This window comes from Zalophus californianus, chromosome 10 (genome assembly GCF_009762305.2).
Source record: "Zalophus californianus isolate mZalCal1 chromosome 10, mZalCal1.pri.v2, whole genome shotgun sequence".
NCBI classification, from domain to species: Eukaryota; Metazoa; Chordata; class Mammalia; order Carnivora; family Otariidae; genus Zalophus; species Zalophus californianus.
The window spans coordinates 29,130,026-29,150,285 of NC_045604.1; the positions used below are offsets into that span (position 1 = coordinate 29,130,026).

The 20,260-nt window shown below is 54.4% G+C and overlaps 1 protein-coding gene across 1 annotated transcript in view; it reads right to left on the minus strand.

Moving 5' to 3' along the window:
- IGFN1 (immunoglobulin like and fibronectin type III domain containing 1) overlaps positions 1-20,260 on the minus strand; it is a 49,041-nt gene that overhangs the window by 17,109 nt on the left and 11,672 nt on the right. The window contains exons 3-13 of the mRNA XM_035722189.1: positions 12,550-12,672; positions 11,285-11,424; positions 10,247-10,346; positions 9,821-9,876; positions 9,397-9,478; positions 8,427-8,472; positions 7,452-7,626; positions 6,448-6,561; positions 5,137-5,305; positions 3,653-3,925; positions 2,877-2,930 (exon numbers count right to left, since the gene is read on the minus strand). Coding sequence (XP_035578082.1) covers positions 2,877-2,930; positions 3,653-3,925; positions 5,137-5,305; positions 6,448-6,561; positions 7,452-7,626; positions 8,427-8,472; positions 9,397-9,478; positions 9,821-9,876; positions 10,247-10,346; positions 11,285-11,424; positions 12,550-12,672 — 1,332 coding nt within the window. The remainder of the gene's footprint in view (positions 1-2,876; positions 2,931-3,652; positions 3,926-5,136; positions 5,306-6,447; positions 6,562-7,451; positions 7,627-8,426; positions 8,473-9,396; positions 9,479-9,820; positions 9,877-10,246; positions 10,347-11,284; positions 11,425-12,549; positions 12,673-20,260) is intronic.

Below are 20,260 nucleotides of genomic sequence, written 5' to 3' on the forward strand. Positions count from 1 at the left end.
ACCTCCTAAGCCATCCCTAGAAACTGCTCCATGCCCTGACTCCGTTTTCCCAGAACCTCCCAAGCCATCCCCATAACCTGAGTCACCCTTTGACCCAATTCTACCAGAATCCCCCCAGTCATTCCCATAACCTGTCTCACCCCCCATCCCCATTCTCCCAGAACCCCCCAAACCATCTCCATAACCTGCTTCACCCCCTGACCCAGTTCTCCCAGAACCCCCTAAATCATCCCTATGATCTGCCTTACCCAATGAACCCATCCCCTCAGGAGTTCCCAAATCTTTCCAGTCTGCCTCATCTACTGACCCCATTTCCCCAGAAACCCCAATACTATCCTTATAACCCGCCTCACCCCCTGGCCCCAACCCCCCAGACCCAAGACCCCTTGACCTTCCTCTATAAGCTGTTCTCCTTCCAATTTGCTGAGACCCTCGAATTCCTGATCCAGCCCCAAGACCAGGCACGCCACCAGACCCGTAAGTCTCTTGGCTCTCAGAACTGGCCCTAGCATGAGGAGCCAGTGCCTCAGGGAACCTGGTATCATCCCAGTGACCAGCTCTAGCTCCAGAGGCCCTAACACCAAGGTCCCTGGTCCCAACCCCATCATTCACTTTGCCTCCTGCCTTCAGATACCTTGGCTCCATGGCTCCTGCTTCCCCAGAGCCATCTTCATGGCCTCCTTCCCCAAAGGCCCCCAGAGCCCCTGAGGCTCTGAAGTCCCCATAGTCTCCAGTCTGACCCCAAGGACTTATTCTTCCAGAGACCCCTGGTTCTGCTTCTGCATGTCCCTCCTCATCAGCCTCCATGGTTGCAGAGGCCCCAAGGCCACCTCTACCCACAGACCCCACTGTCCCAGGACTTCCTAGGCCACCACTGGAATGATGCCTTCCCCCCGGGCCAGTATCCCCCTGGCCTTTGGATGCCTCCCTGGCCTCTGGAGGCATCCTGGCTTCATCCATGGGCCCTCTATCAGGGCCACCTGAGCCACTCTTGAGATTAGCAAGTCTCCCAGACCCCCTTATTGCAGGACCATAACTATCATTGTTTCCAGACCATATTCCCCCAGGCTCCCCTGAGCCATGCCTATAACCACCCCCTTCCTCAGACTCTGTTCCCCCAGGTGCCCCAGAGGCAACTTCACAACCAGTGCCATAACCAGATCCCATTTCTCCTGACACTGCCGAGCCATCACTACAGCCAGACCCATTTTCAGGATCTATTCCTCTAGCATACCCTACGCCATCGCCGTACCTAGATTCCATTCTCCCTGGACCTCCTAAGCCATCCCCGTAGCCTGTCTCACTTCTGAGTCCTTTTCCTCTGGAGTTCCATGACCCATTCCAGAAATCTGGTTCAGAACCCACTGCCCCTGGACCCCTTAATCCATCAGTGTCTCCTAGTGTCCCCCCAGAACCCTGAGCACCCAGGCTTGGAGACCCAATTAGCCTGTGGCTTCTGGTATCCACCCCCTGACCAGACCCCATTAGTCCAGCCCCCTGGGTACCACCCACACCACCTTCCCCTTCACCAGACCCCAGTATTCCAGGCCTGGGGTAGGCCCTGGTTTTGCTGAGGCTGGACCCTGTGTCATCCCAAGGACCTGTGCTCCCAGAATCTATTCTGCCAGCAACCTCTGCTCCCCACTGACCTGCTGGCCAGCCTTGGGAATCCTGGAAGCTTCTGGAGCCATCCCCTGCCTCACCCAAGTCTCCTGCTGTCTCCTGGCCCTCCCTTCCCCTGGGCCCCTGTAGGCTCCTCTCCCAGCCCCTGGGACTTCCTGGGCCTGCAGGGCTGGTTTTGTAGCGCTTTCCCCCACCCACAGACTTCCCTGGGCCTCCATCAGCTGTCTGTAGTGACCCTTCAGCTTTGGCCTCAGGCCCGCCTTGTCCCAGGAGGAATTCTCTGCTACCAGGTATTGATGGTTCCTGGGAGTTCTTTCCTATAGATATCTGCCCTCGAGACTCCTCTGGCCCCCAGCAGCCCCCCGCTTCCTCATCGTCAACGTCTCTGCCTCCCTGAGAGCCCCAGGACTCAGGGCCTATGCCTGTCTTGGAGCTAGAAGCTCTTTCTCCAGGATACGCCTGGGCCCCAAGACTACCTGCCCCACTGCTGTCTCCAGCTTCCCCCACGCTGGTCCCCCTGCTCCACACTGTCCCTGTGGCTCCTCTCCGTCCTTCCCTGCTCAGATCACCCCCTCCCTCCACCTCACCCAGGCTTTCCCCCTGCAAAATCTTCTCCATCACTCCCCCTTCTGACCAAGAGCCCTCAGGACTAGACTGGATTCCCCTCAGGGCTGTTTGTCCTCCGCCAGGTCCCAGATGGGCACTGAAGAGCTGTTTCTGGCTATACCTGTCCAGGGGACTCCCATGGTCCTCTCTGTACTCCTCTCCTGCCCCGCTGCTCCCCAGTCCTCCCACTTGAGGGTACCTGGACTCAACCTCCCAACTTCCTGCTGTCCTACCACATCTGTCCCCATCACTGTCTCTGCCGTGATCTTGCTGTTGACCTTCCATGAGACCGAAACCTGATTCTAGGCCCTCTCCCTGTACATCGGGGCTCCCTGGAAGGCTTCTGCCCCAGCCTCCCTCTCTGTGGAGCTGATTTTCCCCAAAGGGAGTGACTGTGTTTCCCTCTACTTCCAGAAAGCCCTTTCCTGCCTGCCCAGGGCCCCAGGCTGAGCCAGCTGCCCCATCACTCCCTATCAGGGAGTAGCCATGCCCACCAGGGTCGCCTGTCTCTAGGTCAGCTGTGAACTGTAGCCCAGAAGCAGGCCTGGCCCCATTAAGGGAGCCCTCCAGCAGACCCTGCTCTCTGGGTTCCCCTCCCTTGCCACGGATGCTCCTGGAATCTTCTGCTTCTGAGGTCTGGGCTCCTTGGGCTTGCAGCTGATGGTCAGCACTTGCAGTCAGAAGGTTTCTATCCTTCCCTGCTTTGGTAAGAGGTCAACGCCCCCACAGAGAGACAAAAGAAAAGACCTGTTAAATCAGGTCAAGTCACCCGTCTAACCCTAACTGCTTTGCCTGACCCTCAGTTTCCCCAATAGAGAAAAAGCTGACTCTCTCAGAAGGAAGCCAGGGTGTGCCAGCTCATTGATAGATGAATCCTATCACCACCTCCCCCAGCCCTGTACCCACAGACACCCTGCCCTGCTATGTGGTTCATGAAGACTTTTGGAGAAAATACATAACCTAAAACTCATCTGCTTATCAAACTGCCATGAACAGTTGCATGATTTTTAAAAGCTCTCTTTGCTCACCATCTGCCTTACAAATTTCCTGGGATCACCCTGAACCCAAATCCATGGGGAATTTAAGGGTGATCTTTGGCCTGACCCAGGTTCTTATCCATATTGAATCTGAGCCACTCCCTGGCCAGGACCCTCAGGCCATCTTGGATCTGCGCCCCCAGAGGCATTCCAGAGGCCCATGGAGCACACACAGCTGAGGAGGACCAGGCTGGCTGGGAGGGCCAGCATTGCGGTGGGTCAGGAATAGATCTCAAGAACCTTCCTCATTCCTGGAGAGTGAAGGAATCATCAAGAATAAATGACTGACCAAAGGAAGCCCCTGGCCCTGGCCTTTTTCATGCCCTTCTTAGCCCCGAGTTTTGCCTTGGTAGAGGCAGGGAATGACAGAGGTAAGAACCACTCACCTTCAACCACCAGCCAGGCAGTAGAACTGTGGAACCCAGTGCCCAGTGAGTAGGGGCCCATGTCTGAGAAATGGGCCCCCCTTACCACCAGCCTATGGGTCAGCCCATCAGGGGACACAAACACTTCATATTTGTTGCTGGGCTGGAGTGGCCGGTGCCGGAAATTCCAGGCGGCGTTGGGGCAGGGGCTGGAGAGAATGCACTCGAAGACAGCCTCACCCCGCTCTTCACAGTGAGCCTCAGCCAGTGGGACAACCACTCTGGAGGGGATGGCTGTCAGGGAAGCAGGAATGGGGGCGTCAGCCTGGCCGCGTGACACAGTGAAGCCGGGAGCTTGGAAGCCCAGGTTCAGACCAGCTCAGCCACAGACCCCCTGTGTCACCTGGGGCAGGTCACTTCCTTGCCCCAGGTGACAGTTCCCAACATAAAATGAGGGCTTATAATGAGGTTTTGAACAGTAAGACTGTTTTCAGGTCTGGAATTCTGTAATCCTAAATCCAGAGATTATGTCTCGGAGTAAGATGGGTACGGGAATAAAACCGATATGCTGACCGCCAGAGCTTCATACGTGTTCTCTTATGAATCCTAGACCCACCTCCCAGATAGGTATTATTATTTCCTTTTTACAAGTAAGGAAACCCAGTCTTACCCAACTAAGACGCAGCCCGGGCAGGATTCACACCCAGGTCTGGCTGACGTCAAAGGCCCTGCTCCTTCCCCCATGCCACGCCATTTCTCGGCTTTTCAAAGCCCTATCCAGGCATACCTGGAGACCTCATGCCCTCTTTCTTCCTCAACCTTGATTTAGAATCATGTTCTTTATGTTCTGTCTGCCCAAAGCTTTCTTCTCCAGGCCTCTCCTCCTCCCAGGAGGCCCCCGGAGCTGTCAAGTGCTCCAGCAGGTGCGTGGCGGAGGGGGGGGGGGGGAGGGGGGGGAGGGGGGAGATGATGCGTACACAGCTACTCGAGGGGATGGGACGGAGTTTGATGAAAGAGGAAGGGACAGTTCCCAGGTGGGGTGGGGGCATGGGAGGCAGGGAAGGAAGAGGTCTGTACAGGGCACAAGGGTTCCGCACCTGGGTGGGTCTTGTGCTGGGGAGTGTGGGAGGTGAGAGTCTGCAGCAGAAAGCAGTGAGGCTGTGGCTAGAGCCTGTGAAATTAGTCTGGATCTAATCTGGAGATACAATCTCCGCTGCAGAAGGTCTGTGAGCAGGGGCATGGCATGGACATTATACGTCTGTGGCTGGAACTCAGGAGAGCCCAGCTCAGCATAAAGAAAACACAGACCTTGGACCAAGACTTTTGGAAAGCAGAGATCATTTCAATTTAACCACCTGGGTGTGCATTCCTCTCCCTCACAGTCTTTGCAAGGGGGGGAGGCATATCACATTTATCTTCCCCACCCCCTACCCCTGCCATGGCACATGGGCTCCCCTCCTAACAGAGCTCCTCCACTCCAGCTTCTGCAGGGGAAGACCACCCACCGCTAGCATCCAGTTCCGTGGAGAAGATTTCGGCATCCTCCACCTTGATCTGGTAAATGCCGGCATCCTCAGGCTGCAGGTCCCGGATCTGGAATTGGTAGCGCTTCCCCAGTCGCCGCAGACAGCGCTTGGTCTGGTTATCAAAGCTGTAGGGGATCATCTCACCATCCTGAGGCCGAGAAAGGAAGAGGGAGGTTCAGGGCTTCGGTGGGGCCCCAGCACCTCCTGCCTCAACCCCACTCTGGCAGTTTTCTGCCACTGGCGCAGGCACCAGACAACATTGCTGGAACCACAGAGGAGATAAGGAGGGGGGCAGGGGCAGGGGTGGCGAGCAGGGCTCAGAGGCCTTGAGAACAGGGAGTGTGAGGTGAAGGAATACTTCCCTAGGAGGGTCCCTGACTCTGACTATGGAGTAAATAATCTGCAAGTGTCACACAAGAGACACCTGAGAGTGGGAGACCTCTGCTCAGATTGAGTAACCACCCAAGCAGCCCCAGGGGTTTACCAGGGGGCAGGGAGGCAACACCGAGGGCCCTAGGGGCCCCAGCACATTCATTCTCGGAGGGCCACAAGAGAATACTATCAGGTATCTTTAGGGGTCCTAGAAAACCCAGTAATCCATGCACATGCCCCCTTTAGCTAAAGCCTAGATAGATTTGCCACTTGACAAATATTAACAACAGCTCGTCTTCAGTTGCCTACTGTGTGCCAGGCACTGGGTTAGGTACTTGGGGCACATCAGTGAATAAAACAAAGATTCCTGCCCCCCAGGGAGCTAAAAGTCTAGGAGGGACACAGACAAATAACACATATCATAAGCAGATAATATAATGTATATTAGAAAGAGATAGAATTAGGGAAAAAAAGAAAAGAGAGAGGAAGATACGGATTCAGGGATGCAGGACAGGGCTGGGGGGACACAGTGCCCAGAGGGTGGTCAGGGGACGTCTGGCTGCGGGTGAGGGAATTAGCCGTGTGGACACTGGGGAAGACCACGACAGGCAGCAGGACCAGCTAGAGCAAAGAAACAGATGCAGGGGGGCGGAGGTGCACTTTCTCAGAATCCTCTTTTTACCGCTGGTGTCCTGGCTAGAGAACCCGGTTGCTCAGTGAGAGGTAAGAAGAGTCTATGAAATGTCTACACCAAAGTTTGACCTCCCTCCAATCAGGAAGTCCAGGGGATGCAGGACTCACCATCTGTGTACTTGAGTTGCTCCCAGAGGGGAATCCACGGGACCCATAGTTCCTCCCCCCAAGACCTGCAGCATCCCTGCCAGGTGCCTCCCTCCTCAATGACTCCTCCTGCCTCACCTTATACAGGTGAATCTTGCTCCCGGAATACTTGAGATCCAGCTCCAGATCAAATGTTGCGACCCCCTCCTTGCTGACCCTGATGTGTCTCAAGTTGGAGACGGCGTTAACGTACTAGGGAAGACAAACGCACCAGGGGATCGCTCTGAGCTCTCTCTTTGGGGCACTCCAAACCCTCAGACTCCAGTGCCCACCCCCCCCATGTCCCACCGGGGCATGCATTTGCCCATTTTACAGGTGGGAAGAAATTTTCCAAGATGAGACATCAGGTCAGGAAGCAAAGTGAGAAAGGACCCCAGGTGTCCATCCAGGTGCTCTGAGAACATGGTAGGACATTTCTGTTCATCTGCTATTCCAGCCAATAAAAATTAGTTGAGCACCAACTGTGGTCAAAGCCCTGTGTTAAGGTCAATGAGAAGGCTTGGAGGACAGAAAACTGAGTCCCAGGATGTTTGATGAGCCACCTTCAAGGTGATAAAATACTATTTTCAGGATGGTGAAAACTAGTTTTGCATTTCCAGAAGACAAGTTAGACTAGTGCTATAGTTATGTTAGACCCAGGAAAGAACTGCCTGTACAGTTTATAAGACACTGGGATAAGCAGGCAACTGTGAAATCCCCTCCACAGGAAGCCTTTAGAAATAAGACAGGTATCCAAGGCCTGGGGAGGATGACAGCGGACAGGAAGCCCTTGCCAGGCGTCGGGCACTAGGCTAAGTGCTTTAAGTACATTCTCTAGTTCATCCTCTCCCTAACCCTAAGAAGCAGGTACAACTATAACACCCATTTTACAGAAAAGGAAACCAAGACACGGAGGCCCTAACTTTCCCAATGCCCCAGATTTTAGTATCTGAACCAGATTTCAAAGCCAAAACGTTGCCTGGAAGCCCCGGTCCTTGGCCCCACACGGCCCTGGGAGCTGGGGGAGGGCCGGCCCTGCGCCTGGCCCAGCTCCAGGTGGGGGCGCCCGCGAGGCACCGGGCCGTGGGCCCCGGCGAGCGTACCGGCGCCATCTTGTCCTCGCGCTCCTTCTGCAGCTCCTTCAGCTTGCGCAGCATGCCCCGGTAGTCCACGATGCCGTACTTCAGGCAGATCCGCTCGTAGTCCTTGCGGTCGGCCGTCATCAGAAGCTGCCACACCTGCTCCAGGTCCACCTTTTTCTTGGTGGGAGGCGGGGCCCTGGGGAGCAGGGGGGGTGCAGGTCAGAGGCCAAGGGAGCCCCAGAAGCTGCTCCCCTGGGCCTGGCACCCTGAGAGGCTGCGGGGAGCCGCCCTGTCTGCACTAGAAGAAAGGGATGGGGAGGCTGGGCTCTGGGCCTGAGCACTGTCGGGACACAATGGACACAGAGATGGGCAAGGGCTCCTCCCCAACCCCCCGCAGTCCGAACTTTCAGGGGAGAAACTCTGCTCCTAACACCTTGTATTGTGGATCGCTGAGAAAGATGGCGGGGGGCAGGAGTGTGTGGGGGGGGGTGTGGGGTGTGCAGATTATTCTGTTACTTTTTCTTTTTTTTAAAGATTTTATTTATTTATTTGTCAGAGAGAGAGAGCACACAGGCAGGGGGAGGGGCAGGCAGAGGGAGAGGGAGAAGCGGGCTCCCCACTGAGCAAGGAGCCCAATGCAGGACTCGATCCCTGGACCCTGGGATCATGACCTGAGCCAAAGGCCTCCACTTAACTGACTGAGCCACCCAGGCATCCCTATTCTGTTACTTTAACACTTAAAAAAAAAAAAAATCATTGCTCTAGTAGAGCACCCCATTTTACAAACGAGTGAGTCAGGACCGGAAGAGGAGAGATGATTCATTCAAGGACACAGAGCTTAAAGGCAACAGAACTAGGGGGTCAGTGCTCTTCCCTTCTCCTTTTGGCTACCTGCAGTCTATCTTCCTGGCCAGTGGACGGGAGAACTGAGCCTGCCTTGCTCATGGATGTAGCTGGGGAGACTTCAGCCCTGCGCCTGGATAGGCCCACACCCACCTCTTTTTCAGAAGATTTCGGTAGTCCATCAGTTCCTTCCTGAGGTCTAGAAAAGGAGCAGGAATGAGGCCCCAAGCCCAGGGTGGGATTCCAAGGGGCTAATGCAGGGCTTTTCTGTGGCAATGGGAGTGGGGTGGGTGGGTGTGGCGGGGGGGGCAATCTAAGGACCTGTGGTCCATGGCTGACAACCGAGCTTTTGAAAGTTGCCCTCCTGTGGACTGGTGATGATCTGTAAGGTGTTGGTAGGGGCTTGGTCAAGTCAGGAGCACCAGGCAAGGAGTAGCCCATTTCCCACAACCCAAGAAGATTTCTGACAACCCTTACACCTACCCTCCTGGGGTTCTTTGTGCCTCTTCCGATTCTTCCGAAAGCCAACTGGACCATCAGGAGTAGAGGAAGAGATTTATGTGGACAGATGGGGAGAGAAGTGAGACACATTGATGGTCTTCCTGAGAACCAACTGAGCGCCCCAGTGTGTCCTCCCCACTGTCCAAAAGGGCAAGACAACAGCTCAGCAAGAGGGATGAGCGGAGGGCCCATCATAAGCTTTGATACCCAGAGCCTTAGCGTGACTGATGTGGAGCTGACCTGATTATCATCATACGTGGGGGAGGCCTGCTGACGTGTCTGCAGGGGCGGGGGGCAGCAGAAGTGAGTGCAGAGACTGTGGCTGGCTGCAGGGGCAGCGGCTCTCCCATGTCCCCCAGGAGCTGCCATTTCAGGGTATGGGCCGGATGTTGCCCAGGAAGGCCAACACTGCTGTTTGGCTAAGCCTGCAGCCATGCCCAGTCCTCATCGCCTATTCCCACTAGTAGGAAGGAGGCTGGAAAAGCTAAATCCTTGCCTTCCCAGCTTCCCTTGCCACCAGGGGTGGCCATGTGACACGGTTCTGGTCAATGAGATGTAAACAGAAGTCTCCAAGGAGTTTCTGAGAAAGCTTTTGCTTTCTTGATAAAAGGGCCAGCTGTACCTGGGGCCACCTCTTTCCCCTTCTTCCCGCCTTGAATGTGGATGCAGTTGGGATCTGCAGCAGCCGTCTTATTACCACGAGGCTATAAGCCAAGCCAACGTTTTTGGGTGGCAGCTCAGTGGGACAGGAAGCATCTGGTTGTCCCGTGACAGCGCTGAGCTGTGGTTTGAGCCCTGGATTCCAACCTCAGGACTTCTTATCATGTGACATAATCAAGTGTCTTTATTTCTTGGGCTATTTGTAGTAGGGTTTTCTGTTACTTGTAGGCAAAAGCATAACCAATTGGAAGACTAGATCTGCTTTCTCAAGAGACATGCCCCTTCCCGTTATTGTATGTCAAAAATTAATTTAAAATTTGGAAACACTGTGCAAGTCAAAAACAACCCACCTGCACGTCTGAGATAGGATTTGGCCTTCATGTTACCTGTTTGCCACCTCTGACGTAGGCCTGTACCAAGTATCCTTTGTACAGTGGAGAAACTGGGGCCACGAAACTGGAGCCCCCCTCAAGAAAACGAAGCCCACTGAAGGAGTTAGCAGAAGGTTCAGGACCAGAAACTGACCTCTAGGTTCTGTTCTCATGCTCCAGGGTTAAGAGAATATCATTCAGAGCATCTGCAGTGGGGCATCTGCTGAGTGTGTGCCTTTTAGACCACATGCAGAGTTGGTATGTAAGCGCGTGAAGCCAAGGGCCCTGGCACCAGATGGGACAGCGAACTTGCTGTCCCTCTCTCCTTTTACGCCACCAGCTGCCCAGCCCCTGTGGCCTCTGAGGGCTCTCTGAGGAGAAAGCCAGGGCCAGCACCGCAAGCACCAATGAGACAGGATGAGGGGAGGGGGTCGAGCCCACCTTCGATGACCAGGAGCCTCGTGGAGCATGTGGCCTCTCCATAGACGTTCACTGCGGTGCAGCGGTACATGTCCGAGTCCTCACCCGTCAGCTTGTTGATCTGCAGAGAGGCCAAGGCCGGAGGGACATGGCTAGCACCCCCTCCCCGCTCCCTCCACTTACTAGACATGGCTAAAGGCATATCAAGATGAATAAGACACAGCCCTTTCCTTAGAGAGCTCACAGTCTTCATCAAGGAAGTCAGACCCCAAAACAAAAAGCGGGATCATGACAGAGAGTGGATGTACCATTGGCAGCTTGGGGGAGGGCCTCTTTGCCAGCAGAGGCAATGTGGTGTAGCAGAAAGGCTGGCTTTTTTGGGGCAGGTGGATCTGGGCCGTGTATCGTCTCCATCATGTATTATGGGCTATGGGACCTTGGGTAAATTACCTAACCTCTCTGAACCTTAGTTTCTTATACGGTGAGAATAAAAATGCCTCAAAAAGTAGTGAATGGTCAGGAGTAAATGATATCATCTATGTCAAACGTTCAGCCCAAGGCCCCAGCACATAGTAGGTGTTCTGCGACTCGTAGCTCTAATTATTACTAATATTGGCAGCAGGGACAGAGTGCTCACTAGAGGCCAGGCACTGGTGAGATACTTCACATAAACTTTTCATATTCATAACAACACCATAAAGTAAGTACAGTTATTATCCTCATGTCATAGATGAGGAAACGGAAGTACAGAGAAGTAAGGAACTTTCCAAGGCCAAGGTGGCAGGCCTGGGATTGGAAACCAGGCCGTCTGGACTCCACAGCTTGCATTCCTAAGCTCCAGCCTCCGCCACCTGCCAGGTTATCAGCAGAGGTACCTGCGAGCCTGGCACGTCCCCACCTGGCTCAAGCCACCTGGAGCCACAGGATGGAGCCGAGTGGGCTCAACCCCAACTGGGAACATCTCCTACTCCTCTGGGGTTTGGAGGCTGCCAAGGAGCCCTTCAAGGGGACAGGGAGAGATGAGTAGACGTGGGTCAGGGGGAGAGCTGCAGGTCTTACCTGTAGCACATGCTCATTGCTGCCGGGGGAGGAGGAGATCTGGTACTTGCTGGAGTTCCTGAGGTTACCTTTGGTGCTCTGCCAACAAACCTCAGGTTTGGGCTCCCCACAGACCAGGGCCCGAAAGATGGCATTTTTCCCTGTGGCAGGAAAAGGCAGTCAAAAGATTGGCAGCTTGGGGGAGGGCTGAGCGTATACTTTATTGGGACTTTAATTTGTTGTTTTCACTGTTCTAGGTATTTCCACTGCCCCTTCAAGAAGAGTGTCAGGCCTTGGTGCCCTGACTCAAGGAGTCTTATGATGCCAGGCAGGGAGCAGCAGTTTCCAGGCACCCAGAAGACAGACACCACTCCCCCCCCCCCCCCCGCCAGCTTCTGTATCACAGAATGTGGGCTCCATGGTGGAAGGAGAGGCAAGCAGGGCTTGGGCTGGAAGGGAGCGTTTCTTTGCATGTAGGTGAGGGAGGAGTCTGAAGGACTCTCCCAAGACTGGGAAGGGGATGAGTCTTTTGGGGGGTTCCATGTCCACTTTCAAAGTGGGATGATCCCGAGACACAGGGTTCCAGACTCAGAAAAGAGCCCAAGCTCCATGTGTGGCATGGAAGGCTGGGAGCTGCCCACCCTCAAGAGACCCCTTGGGCTCCTGCCGGGGACATCCCCCTAGAGAGTAGTACAGAGTGAAGGCCCAAGGGCCCTCCGCAGTGGTGACAGACGATTGCTCATGACCTCTGTATTCAGAGTGAGGACTTCAGAGTCAGATTTAGAAAAATAAAGTGCCATTCTTTTTCTTATACCGAAATGATGTAAATTGCAAGGTATTGTAGGAGCCTGTGCTGGGAAAAAGAACACCAATTCTCACCCCTTCCCCCAAAAGTCTTTGCTCCCATCACTTTCCTGGGCACTTTTCTCAGGTGGCCCAAATGAACCTCATTTTAACAGTGTCTATAGCGGCTGCTCAGAGGTCGGGAGAGGGGAGGGGAGCTCGGCAACACCACCAACTCTCCTGCTCCCCAGGGAGCATCCCGCACCTTTATTCCCAAATATTTCTTGTTTCAGCATACCCTAGTGGGTCTTCACCCCCTTTGCCCCTTCTGCCCCTCAGGTCCCTGGCCCTTCTGGGGGCCCAGGCAGGCAAGCACCCCACAAGCAGAGGGAGACATGGTGTGGCCTGGTGCTGGATGTGGGGGCTGGGAGGCCGGCTAGGAAGGATGGGGCTGAGCCCCCCCCACCGTGCAGACTCTCAGCAGCTCCCCTCCCGGTTCTCACCTTCCTGCAGCGCCAAGGCGACGGGCTTCTGCTGGAAGTCTGGTGTGCTGCCGCCTTCGGGGATCTCCTCCACCAGCTGCCGGATGCTCACCCCATGAATGGCGGACTTCTTTGGGGGCCTCTCTGGAGAAGGTTGGGAGAAACGGAGATGAACCCTCCCTACTCTTCCTCGTGGGTGACCCTTTAACACAACGGAGCCCTGATGCATGCACCCACGGAACGTGAGCCCCTCCTCACTATGCCACCATGGGGCGAGATTGTCTCTTGGAGCTCCTGCCGTGAGCAGGGCTTTTGAATTTTCTAGTGGAATTGGGCAGTGGTCCTCCAGCAGTGTGAATGGAGCCCCTGGGAAGTGGGCAGGGGGCACCCAGGGAAGACCCTGGGAGCGTCACTGGGGTAGTCGGAGAAGGGAGAATGGGAAGGGGCTCCGCATGGGGGGGCTGCATCCTTTATTCAGGAAAACAAGTTAAAACCCAAAGCCTAAACTGGAAAAAACAAAGAACCAGGCGAGTTCCCGAAGATCTCTGAGCCCTATGCTTCCCTCATTTCCACCCCGTGAGGAATGCCAGTGAGGGACTTAGGACGGGGGAGGGGTGATCAGCTCTTCTCTCACCTGCCATAGTTTGGGTGCCTCTTTGGTTACTGAGGTTGGCAACTGATCTCCTGAGAACAGAAGACAGAATTGCTTATGAGAGGTGCAGGCTGGTCTTACCCCATCTCCCCCACACCATCTGTGCTTCGGCTGGTCTCTGGCCTGGGAGCCGGGTAGCGTTGCTGCCCCCTTGTCTGACCTCACCTAATGGTATTGATCAGTGTCCTGCAAGTCCCTGCTCCAGCAAAACCCAACTTCCCCGAGACAGGGAGAGGGTAGGTTGCTGCTCGGTTTTACCTTTCCCAGGTAATGGAGCCCACGGGGCTGAGCCTGCAACCTATGCTGGTGGCCTGGCCTTTCGGGTGGGGCCCCAGGCCTAATGGCCACTCAGAGGGTGAGACACAGCCTCCCCAAACCTCAGGAAATCAAATGCCTGGCGTCCAGGATTCCTTTAACGATTTTGCAGCCTGCCCCCTCTTGACTGTGGAATGTCAGTTTTCCAGGGATATTCTCTGGGACTCTTGGCTCCAACCCCAGCTCTGAGATTTTCTAGCAGGGTCCAGCGGCCTTCTACCTCCCTCCCTCAACTAATCGGGAATCCTTCTGATCACCGGGTCTGTGGGGGAGAATCCCTCACTTGGCTGTTCTTTAGCTCTTCTTGACACAGGCTGATAGGATCCTCATAAATCCATCTGCCCCCTTCCAAAGCCATTGAATTATAGCATCAGGTGAAAGAAATGCCCTCCGGCTTCTCCCAACCATCATCACCATGGACTCCCCCCTGATTTTCTCACAATTGCATCCTTCCATCATGGCTGCTGGGGAGTATCACCCCGGGGAGAGAGGGGGCTTGGCTCTGGGCTGACATGAGAGCCTTGGTGAGAGCCATGAGTTGGAGGGGTGGGGGGGAGGTGTCTTGAAAGGGTTCTCCAGCAGTCCCACCTCCTGTGCGGTTGGCCCGTGGCCAACGGGTTCCATTTTGGAAGATGCCGTTCCCTGCCCAAAGAGCCTTGTGTTCAGGATAGAATCACACATGACAGAGCAAATTCCTCCCCCCAACTGACACTTCCATTTCACAGCTGCCCACCCACTGGCACTTCTGGCCTCGAGGTGTCCCATCTACAGCACAGCGGCTGCCCCCCCCCAGGGCGCTGGAATTCCATGGCGCGCCAGGGGCGTTCTGGAGCGGTCACGGGGCCCCAGGCGCGGCGCGGCAGGGAGTCAGGAGGGAGGGCGAGGATGGAGAGCGGCCGCCAGGGGAGGAGAACGCAGCTGACTGCGAGGGGTGGGAGCTGCCCGGGTCTGCGTCCCACCCACTCCCCAGTACATCTCCTGGCACCTGCCCTGGAGTAATTTGAATTTAACACGGACACCTTAGTTGGCCTCTTCATCTTCCTCATCACCCCCATCAGCCTCACCGCCAGCTCTCAGTCACTTCCTCTGCCGTTTGCCACACACGAAGCGTAATGCTAACATGGCCTCTGTCCGTCCATCCTCCTGCCTACACATCCCAGCTGAGAAGGGCAAGAGAAGCATACCCCTCCGGGAACTTAAGGGTCGGATGTTAAGCCATCTTGCCCTCTAGACCTCCATTCTCTTCAGGAAGCCAGATTCGGGACAGGGTTAGTGGAGAACGGGCAAAAGGTCTGCTTGGGTGGAGACTAGATGGACATGGTCTCAATCGGGGGGACAGGGAAGGAAATGAATTCTCTACCCATGGTTCATCCCCCCCTTTGGAGAAGAAATCCTAATTTTTCTTAGCACCAGACAGCAGCCGTGTCCTCAGTTCAGCCTATCCCGCCAACACTCTCAGCCTTGGCCCCCCCCGGGGCAGTGTCTCCTGGTCCCTCCAGGACCCACAGCCCCCCCCGGCACCTCCTGCCCCCACCTGCCGTCATCCTGCGCCTCTGGGTAGCTGCTGCCCCCACCTTCCAAACTGGTAGGGTTGAGACAGGAAGAGCCAAATGGAGTTTGTCTCAACTGCTTTGACCCTGTTATTAATCCAGATGTAACAAGTCGTAGACCTGAAGTCCTCATTCTGGACAGCTAGTCAGATTTTTAACCTGGTCACCATTTCACACTCTAAGCCAAACAGTGCCTGGAGAGTCCGAGCCAGGACAGGACCGCCCTGGACAGGACTCACTGAAATTCTCTCTTCCAAATATCCTGGAGTCATTTAGAGGGGACAGTACGTGCACCCCACTGTTTACAGCTGAATGTTCCCCAGGCTGATCTCGTGCCCACTGCTGCCCCTTCCTGAGTAGAAAAAGTTCGAGAGCATTCCAGCATCTCCATTTCTGCCCTGGGTGGGCAGCCAGGTGCACGGTGCCCACTTACCTGGGTGCACTCTGACCTCCAGCCTCCCGTCTGCTCCCTCCTCCCTGGTCCCAGCTGCTTCGCACTGCCAGAGCCTCTGAATGGAGTGCTGGGGGACAGGCAGTGCTGGAAGCAGATATAGGTCACTGTGGACTCCCCAGGCTCCCTCTGCCCCTCCCACTCACCCCGCCTCCCTCCTCCTGCTCTAGGCCAGGCTTGGCAGGGCAGGGCCCCCGCCCCAGGGTTAATGCCCTACTCTCTGAGGAGGTCAGAGACGGAAGGGTCCCGTGACATTAGCTCATCCAACTCTTCAGTTTGCAAAGCTGTAAGCTCTTAACTAAATTGGCTTGGTTAGGTTTGTTCTGTGTGGCCTCATGCAGATAACCCCTTTTAGCAGCGGTGGGGTACATCATCCAAAGCCCTAATTTTGCTCCTAAGCTGATCCCTTGAGACCCTTGACGGCATAAGTCACACAAATACATAAAGCCAGTGCCCTCTTGGGAATCGCAACCCAAAGTGGCACCAAACAGGCAACGAGCTCCAGGAACTAGACCCAAGGGCGTGATCCCAAAGGCTCTGCTGTGGGGGTGCACTGCCCTGAGAGTGTGGGGCAGGGGGAGACCCTGGAGGTCGCGCAGCCAGGAGGTCTTCCGGGAGAAGGGGAGCTTTCGCAGGATAGAAGGGGGCGTCCAGCCAGCTGGGCTAGGGGCTGAAAGTGGCAGGCAGATGGTTGGGGTTTTGAGGATGTGTGGATAGAGGATGGGAGTTGGGGTTAGGATGGCTGCTAACAGATTTTCTTAAGGAGCGTGGAGGAGAAGCAAGACCGGGGAGACAAGATGAGAAGGCCACCTGGTCTGCTTTGAAAGAGCAACCCTCAAAGGGAGGCCACTGGAGAGTTACACATACTCACTATCACGTTGCCAGTTCTGTAGGAGCTACCTCTGCGTGTGTTCTGAGAAGGGGGGTGCTTGACCTCTTCCACTACAGTGTGTGTGTGTGTGTGTAAGTGTGTGTGTGTGTGTGTGTGTGTACGTGCACATACATATATTTGTGGGTCTCACTGTGTTTCTAACTCTAGGTGTCAGAGGCTGGTGTTTCGTTTATTCAATAAATATGTGTTGAACACCTACCCTGTGTCAGGTCCTGGGTCTGGCACTGTGTTAGGCACTGGGAATACAGAGGTAAGCAGATGACAGGGCCTTCCCCTCGTGGAGCTTACGGTCTAATGGGTCAGACGCATGAGAAATAGCCGGTTACAAACTGCAGCATGCTCTTGGAGAACTAGAGCCTCCAGAGGGCTGGTAGGGCTGGAGCTCAGAGACCTAGGGCAAGGGTGACATGGGCTGAGCTTGGACAGGTAGGCTTGAGAAGCCATTTAAGAATTTTGATCTCTGTCCTAAGGGCTGTTGAGGTTTATTGAATCTGGAAGAGCGACGGGGTCCAGTTTGCATTTTTAGAAACTCATTCTGGTGCAGGGCAGAAAAGGAATGGAGGAGACTGGAAGTGAGAGGCAGGAGTCCGGCTCCCAGGAGGCCCAAGGTGTTCTTTCTGATAGTGGGGTCCTGGGCTCCAGGGGACCTTCCAAGCCACATGTTCCTTTGTCCCAGGAGGAGAAGACGGAGGCTGGGAACATGACCCAATACAGAACCCTTCAGCATTTTACGTGCCTCCATTGGCCCCCAAGTAGCTGGTAGGTTCTTTCCTGAGGCCTGGGGATGGCTAGAAGACCACAGTAGGCATGCCTCTCTGCTCTGCACTATCCCATACTTGAATCCCTCTCTTTGCGGTAGGATGGAAATTTCAGGACTCCAAGCAACTAAAACTCCACCCATCCTCTATCCTCTGTTTGTTATGCTTTATCAAATGGAATACCCAATAATATTTAGCTATGCCTGGCATGGTTAGCCATCTGCCTGAAGGTGAGAATCCTCAGTGGTATGAAAAGATCCTGGGCCCGACTCTGGTGTTGCTCCTTGTGATTGGCAGTACATAACAAAGGGGGTGACATGCCAAGCCCCTTTAAGGAATTTTCTGGCTACCTACCACTCAGGCCAATGAAAGCATGTTCTGACCTATTCCCCAGTGATCTTTCCCAGTGCCCTGATTTTATCCAGTGGTAAAATTTTCACACCGCCTCTCTCTGTAATGTAGCATTATTATAGCCCCTGATAGACTTTTTCTTTGGGAGATAAAGGAGCAAGTTTTGGCCTTCATTGTTAGGAGAACATCCATGTCGGAAGGGCTCTGGGCAGGATTTGTGCATATTCATTCTTTCACAGTGTCTTACGGGAAGGGCTCAATGACTTTGGGTAGTGAAATGATCACAATTTATTATTACTCCCTTGTCCTTACAAGAGGGAAATGCATTATTATATGGCAGGTGCCAAGAGGCTCAGGCCCCATACAGGCCTCCCTCCGGAGCCCTCTTACTCCCCATGGCGCGGGGTGGGTGGGATGATCTCTCAGATCCTGGCCCACCTGCATCTTCTGGAGTCCTGTGACTTACCGAGTGGGTTTCATGGGCAAGGCCTTGTGGACTTGAAAAGCAGGGTAATTTCATGTGACTCAGGAGAGAATTTGAATTCATTTGCAGGCTGCTACTATCTCTATGTCTTTGTGTGAGAAATGGCTCTGCTCCGGCGGGGCAAGCTGCTAAAGACACTCTCCGTGGGGCCATGTCCTCTCTCGTTCCCGCTGAGGTCCAGGTAGATGGGTTGGGAGGGCATGGTTCTATTCAAAGACACACACACACACACACTGTCACCAACAGAGCTGGACTCTCCAGAAAGATAGAAGGCCACCTGCTGCCCTGTGGGGATGGCTTCAGGGATTTAGACCCATTTCTGAGCTTAGGGCTAGGGCCCAGGACTCTGTTCCCACCAGTCCTTACCCAGGAAGATGGAACGGAGAGAGTGGGGTGGGGGCAGACACTACCCTTCCCTGTGCTTCCCACCAGCCTCCCTGGGACCCCATCAGGGCTGCCCTTCCATTGGCCACTCTCAAACCACCCACAACCCCCGCCCAGCTGCCCACCTGGCTGGTATGCCTCCCCGTCTCCAGCCCAGCCCACAGGTCAGCCTTAGTTCCCGTCTTTCTCACCCACCTGCAGGGAGGGAATGTGGCCCATGGAACTGAAGATCTTGGAGACCCCAAAGGCAATTTCATGCTTGCAAAGCCGGCTTTCATCATCAGAGAAATGTGTGTCAGGAGCTAAGCCTCTCATCTGCAAGGGTCAAGCCCAGGAGACCCTGCTGACCCGAGGGTCACAGAAAGGGGTCCTCTGGACCCCCAGGGAGCAGAGAGCAGGAAGAGTCCCTGCTCCGGTTTCCAGGAGGGGTTAGGCCATGATGGGCATCAGTCTACTGGGGCAGTGTAGAGCCTCCCAGAAGATCAGAGCTGGACAGACTCTTTGAGAGCATTTAAAACCGACAACCCAATGACAACAGCAGCACTTGACTCTTAAACAGAGCTCTTGCTACGTGTCAGACGCATTAACTCTTACACCTGCATTCTTAAGGACTAGTAATCTGTGGATCTACTCTGCCTCCCTCCATGCCAGAGATGGGCTCCTCTTCTGGGCCTCAGGGCCCGTCTCTGCACAGGAGGGAGGCAGAGGTCGATTCACAGATTACTGGTCATTAATGGAGAGGAACATGACCTGCCAAAAGGCAGTGAACTGGGGAGAAACCCCGATTACTAAGTCATTCCAGAAAGCTGCTCCCTTGAGGTGTCAATCGGATGGTGAGGAAGTAAAGAAAAAGTCATGCTCGAGGAGGCAAACCCTCTCTGCTTTCTAAGGCTGCATTTTCATATAGCTGTCTATCTTATGGAGACGCTCGCCTGCTCTCATCGAATCACAGCAAATTATAGCACATCCTGGGTCCGGAGATACTGTGTGACACCGTGTGGGTCGTTTTCTTTAGCCACATAGCAAGACTATGAAGTAGACACTTACTATGTCCATTTTACAGAGAAGTAAGCTGAGGCTGAGAACGGTTCCATCCCGGCCTCACGGTTCCACAGCTAGTAAACAACTGAGTAGGAATGTCAGGCAGGCCTTCTGACTCCATCACACTTCTGCCTCCTGGCCCAGCCATTCAGAGCTGGAAAAATTAGTTATAATCTAACATTCTGCAGGCTTCGTGGCTGTATTCTTTTGACCATGAACCCCCTAACCTCAAAAGATCTACCAGGGCCTCTCAGAAGTTGAGAAGAGCGCAACCATTTGCAATTTTTAAGAGTTCTGGTATTTTTTTTAAAGGAAGAAATAATAAAACAAGGCTAAAAGATGAATAGCATATTTTAAATATTTATATTTAGCCACTTAATATGTTTAACCCATAGACACAAAGTGCCATGCAATGTAATCATGCTCTTTATACCGATTACTACAGGGTTGATAAAATGGCTCATTCTTGGTGTTCTACCAGTAGTACGATCTGGGAATGAACGCCGTGCTTAAAAAATATAAAAGGAGCATGCCTTTCATTCCTCTCAGGGTTTCTCCCATGACCGTGTGGAAAGCTCATTGGGAAATAATGTTGGAGGCCTTCAAGAAGCATCCTGCTGCCCCCCGGGGTAGGCTCTGCCCAGGGCAGGAGCTGCTGGGGGGGGGGGGAGGAAAATCTCTGGGGTTCAGAAAGGACTCTGTGTCACCCCTTCACCCGTCCCCCCAGCTCTCAGCAAGCCGGCCCAGCTCCGTGTCCTTGGCAGCCCCAGCCAGGGACGGCCATTTGTGGGAAGAGGTGGCAAGCAGACTGAGGAGGAGACACCCTCCTCCCTCTTTCCCAAGAGCTCTCTTGG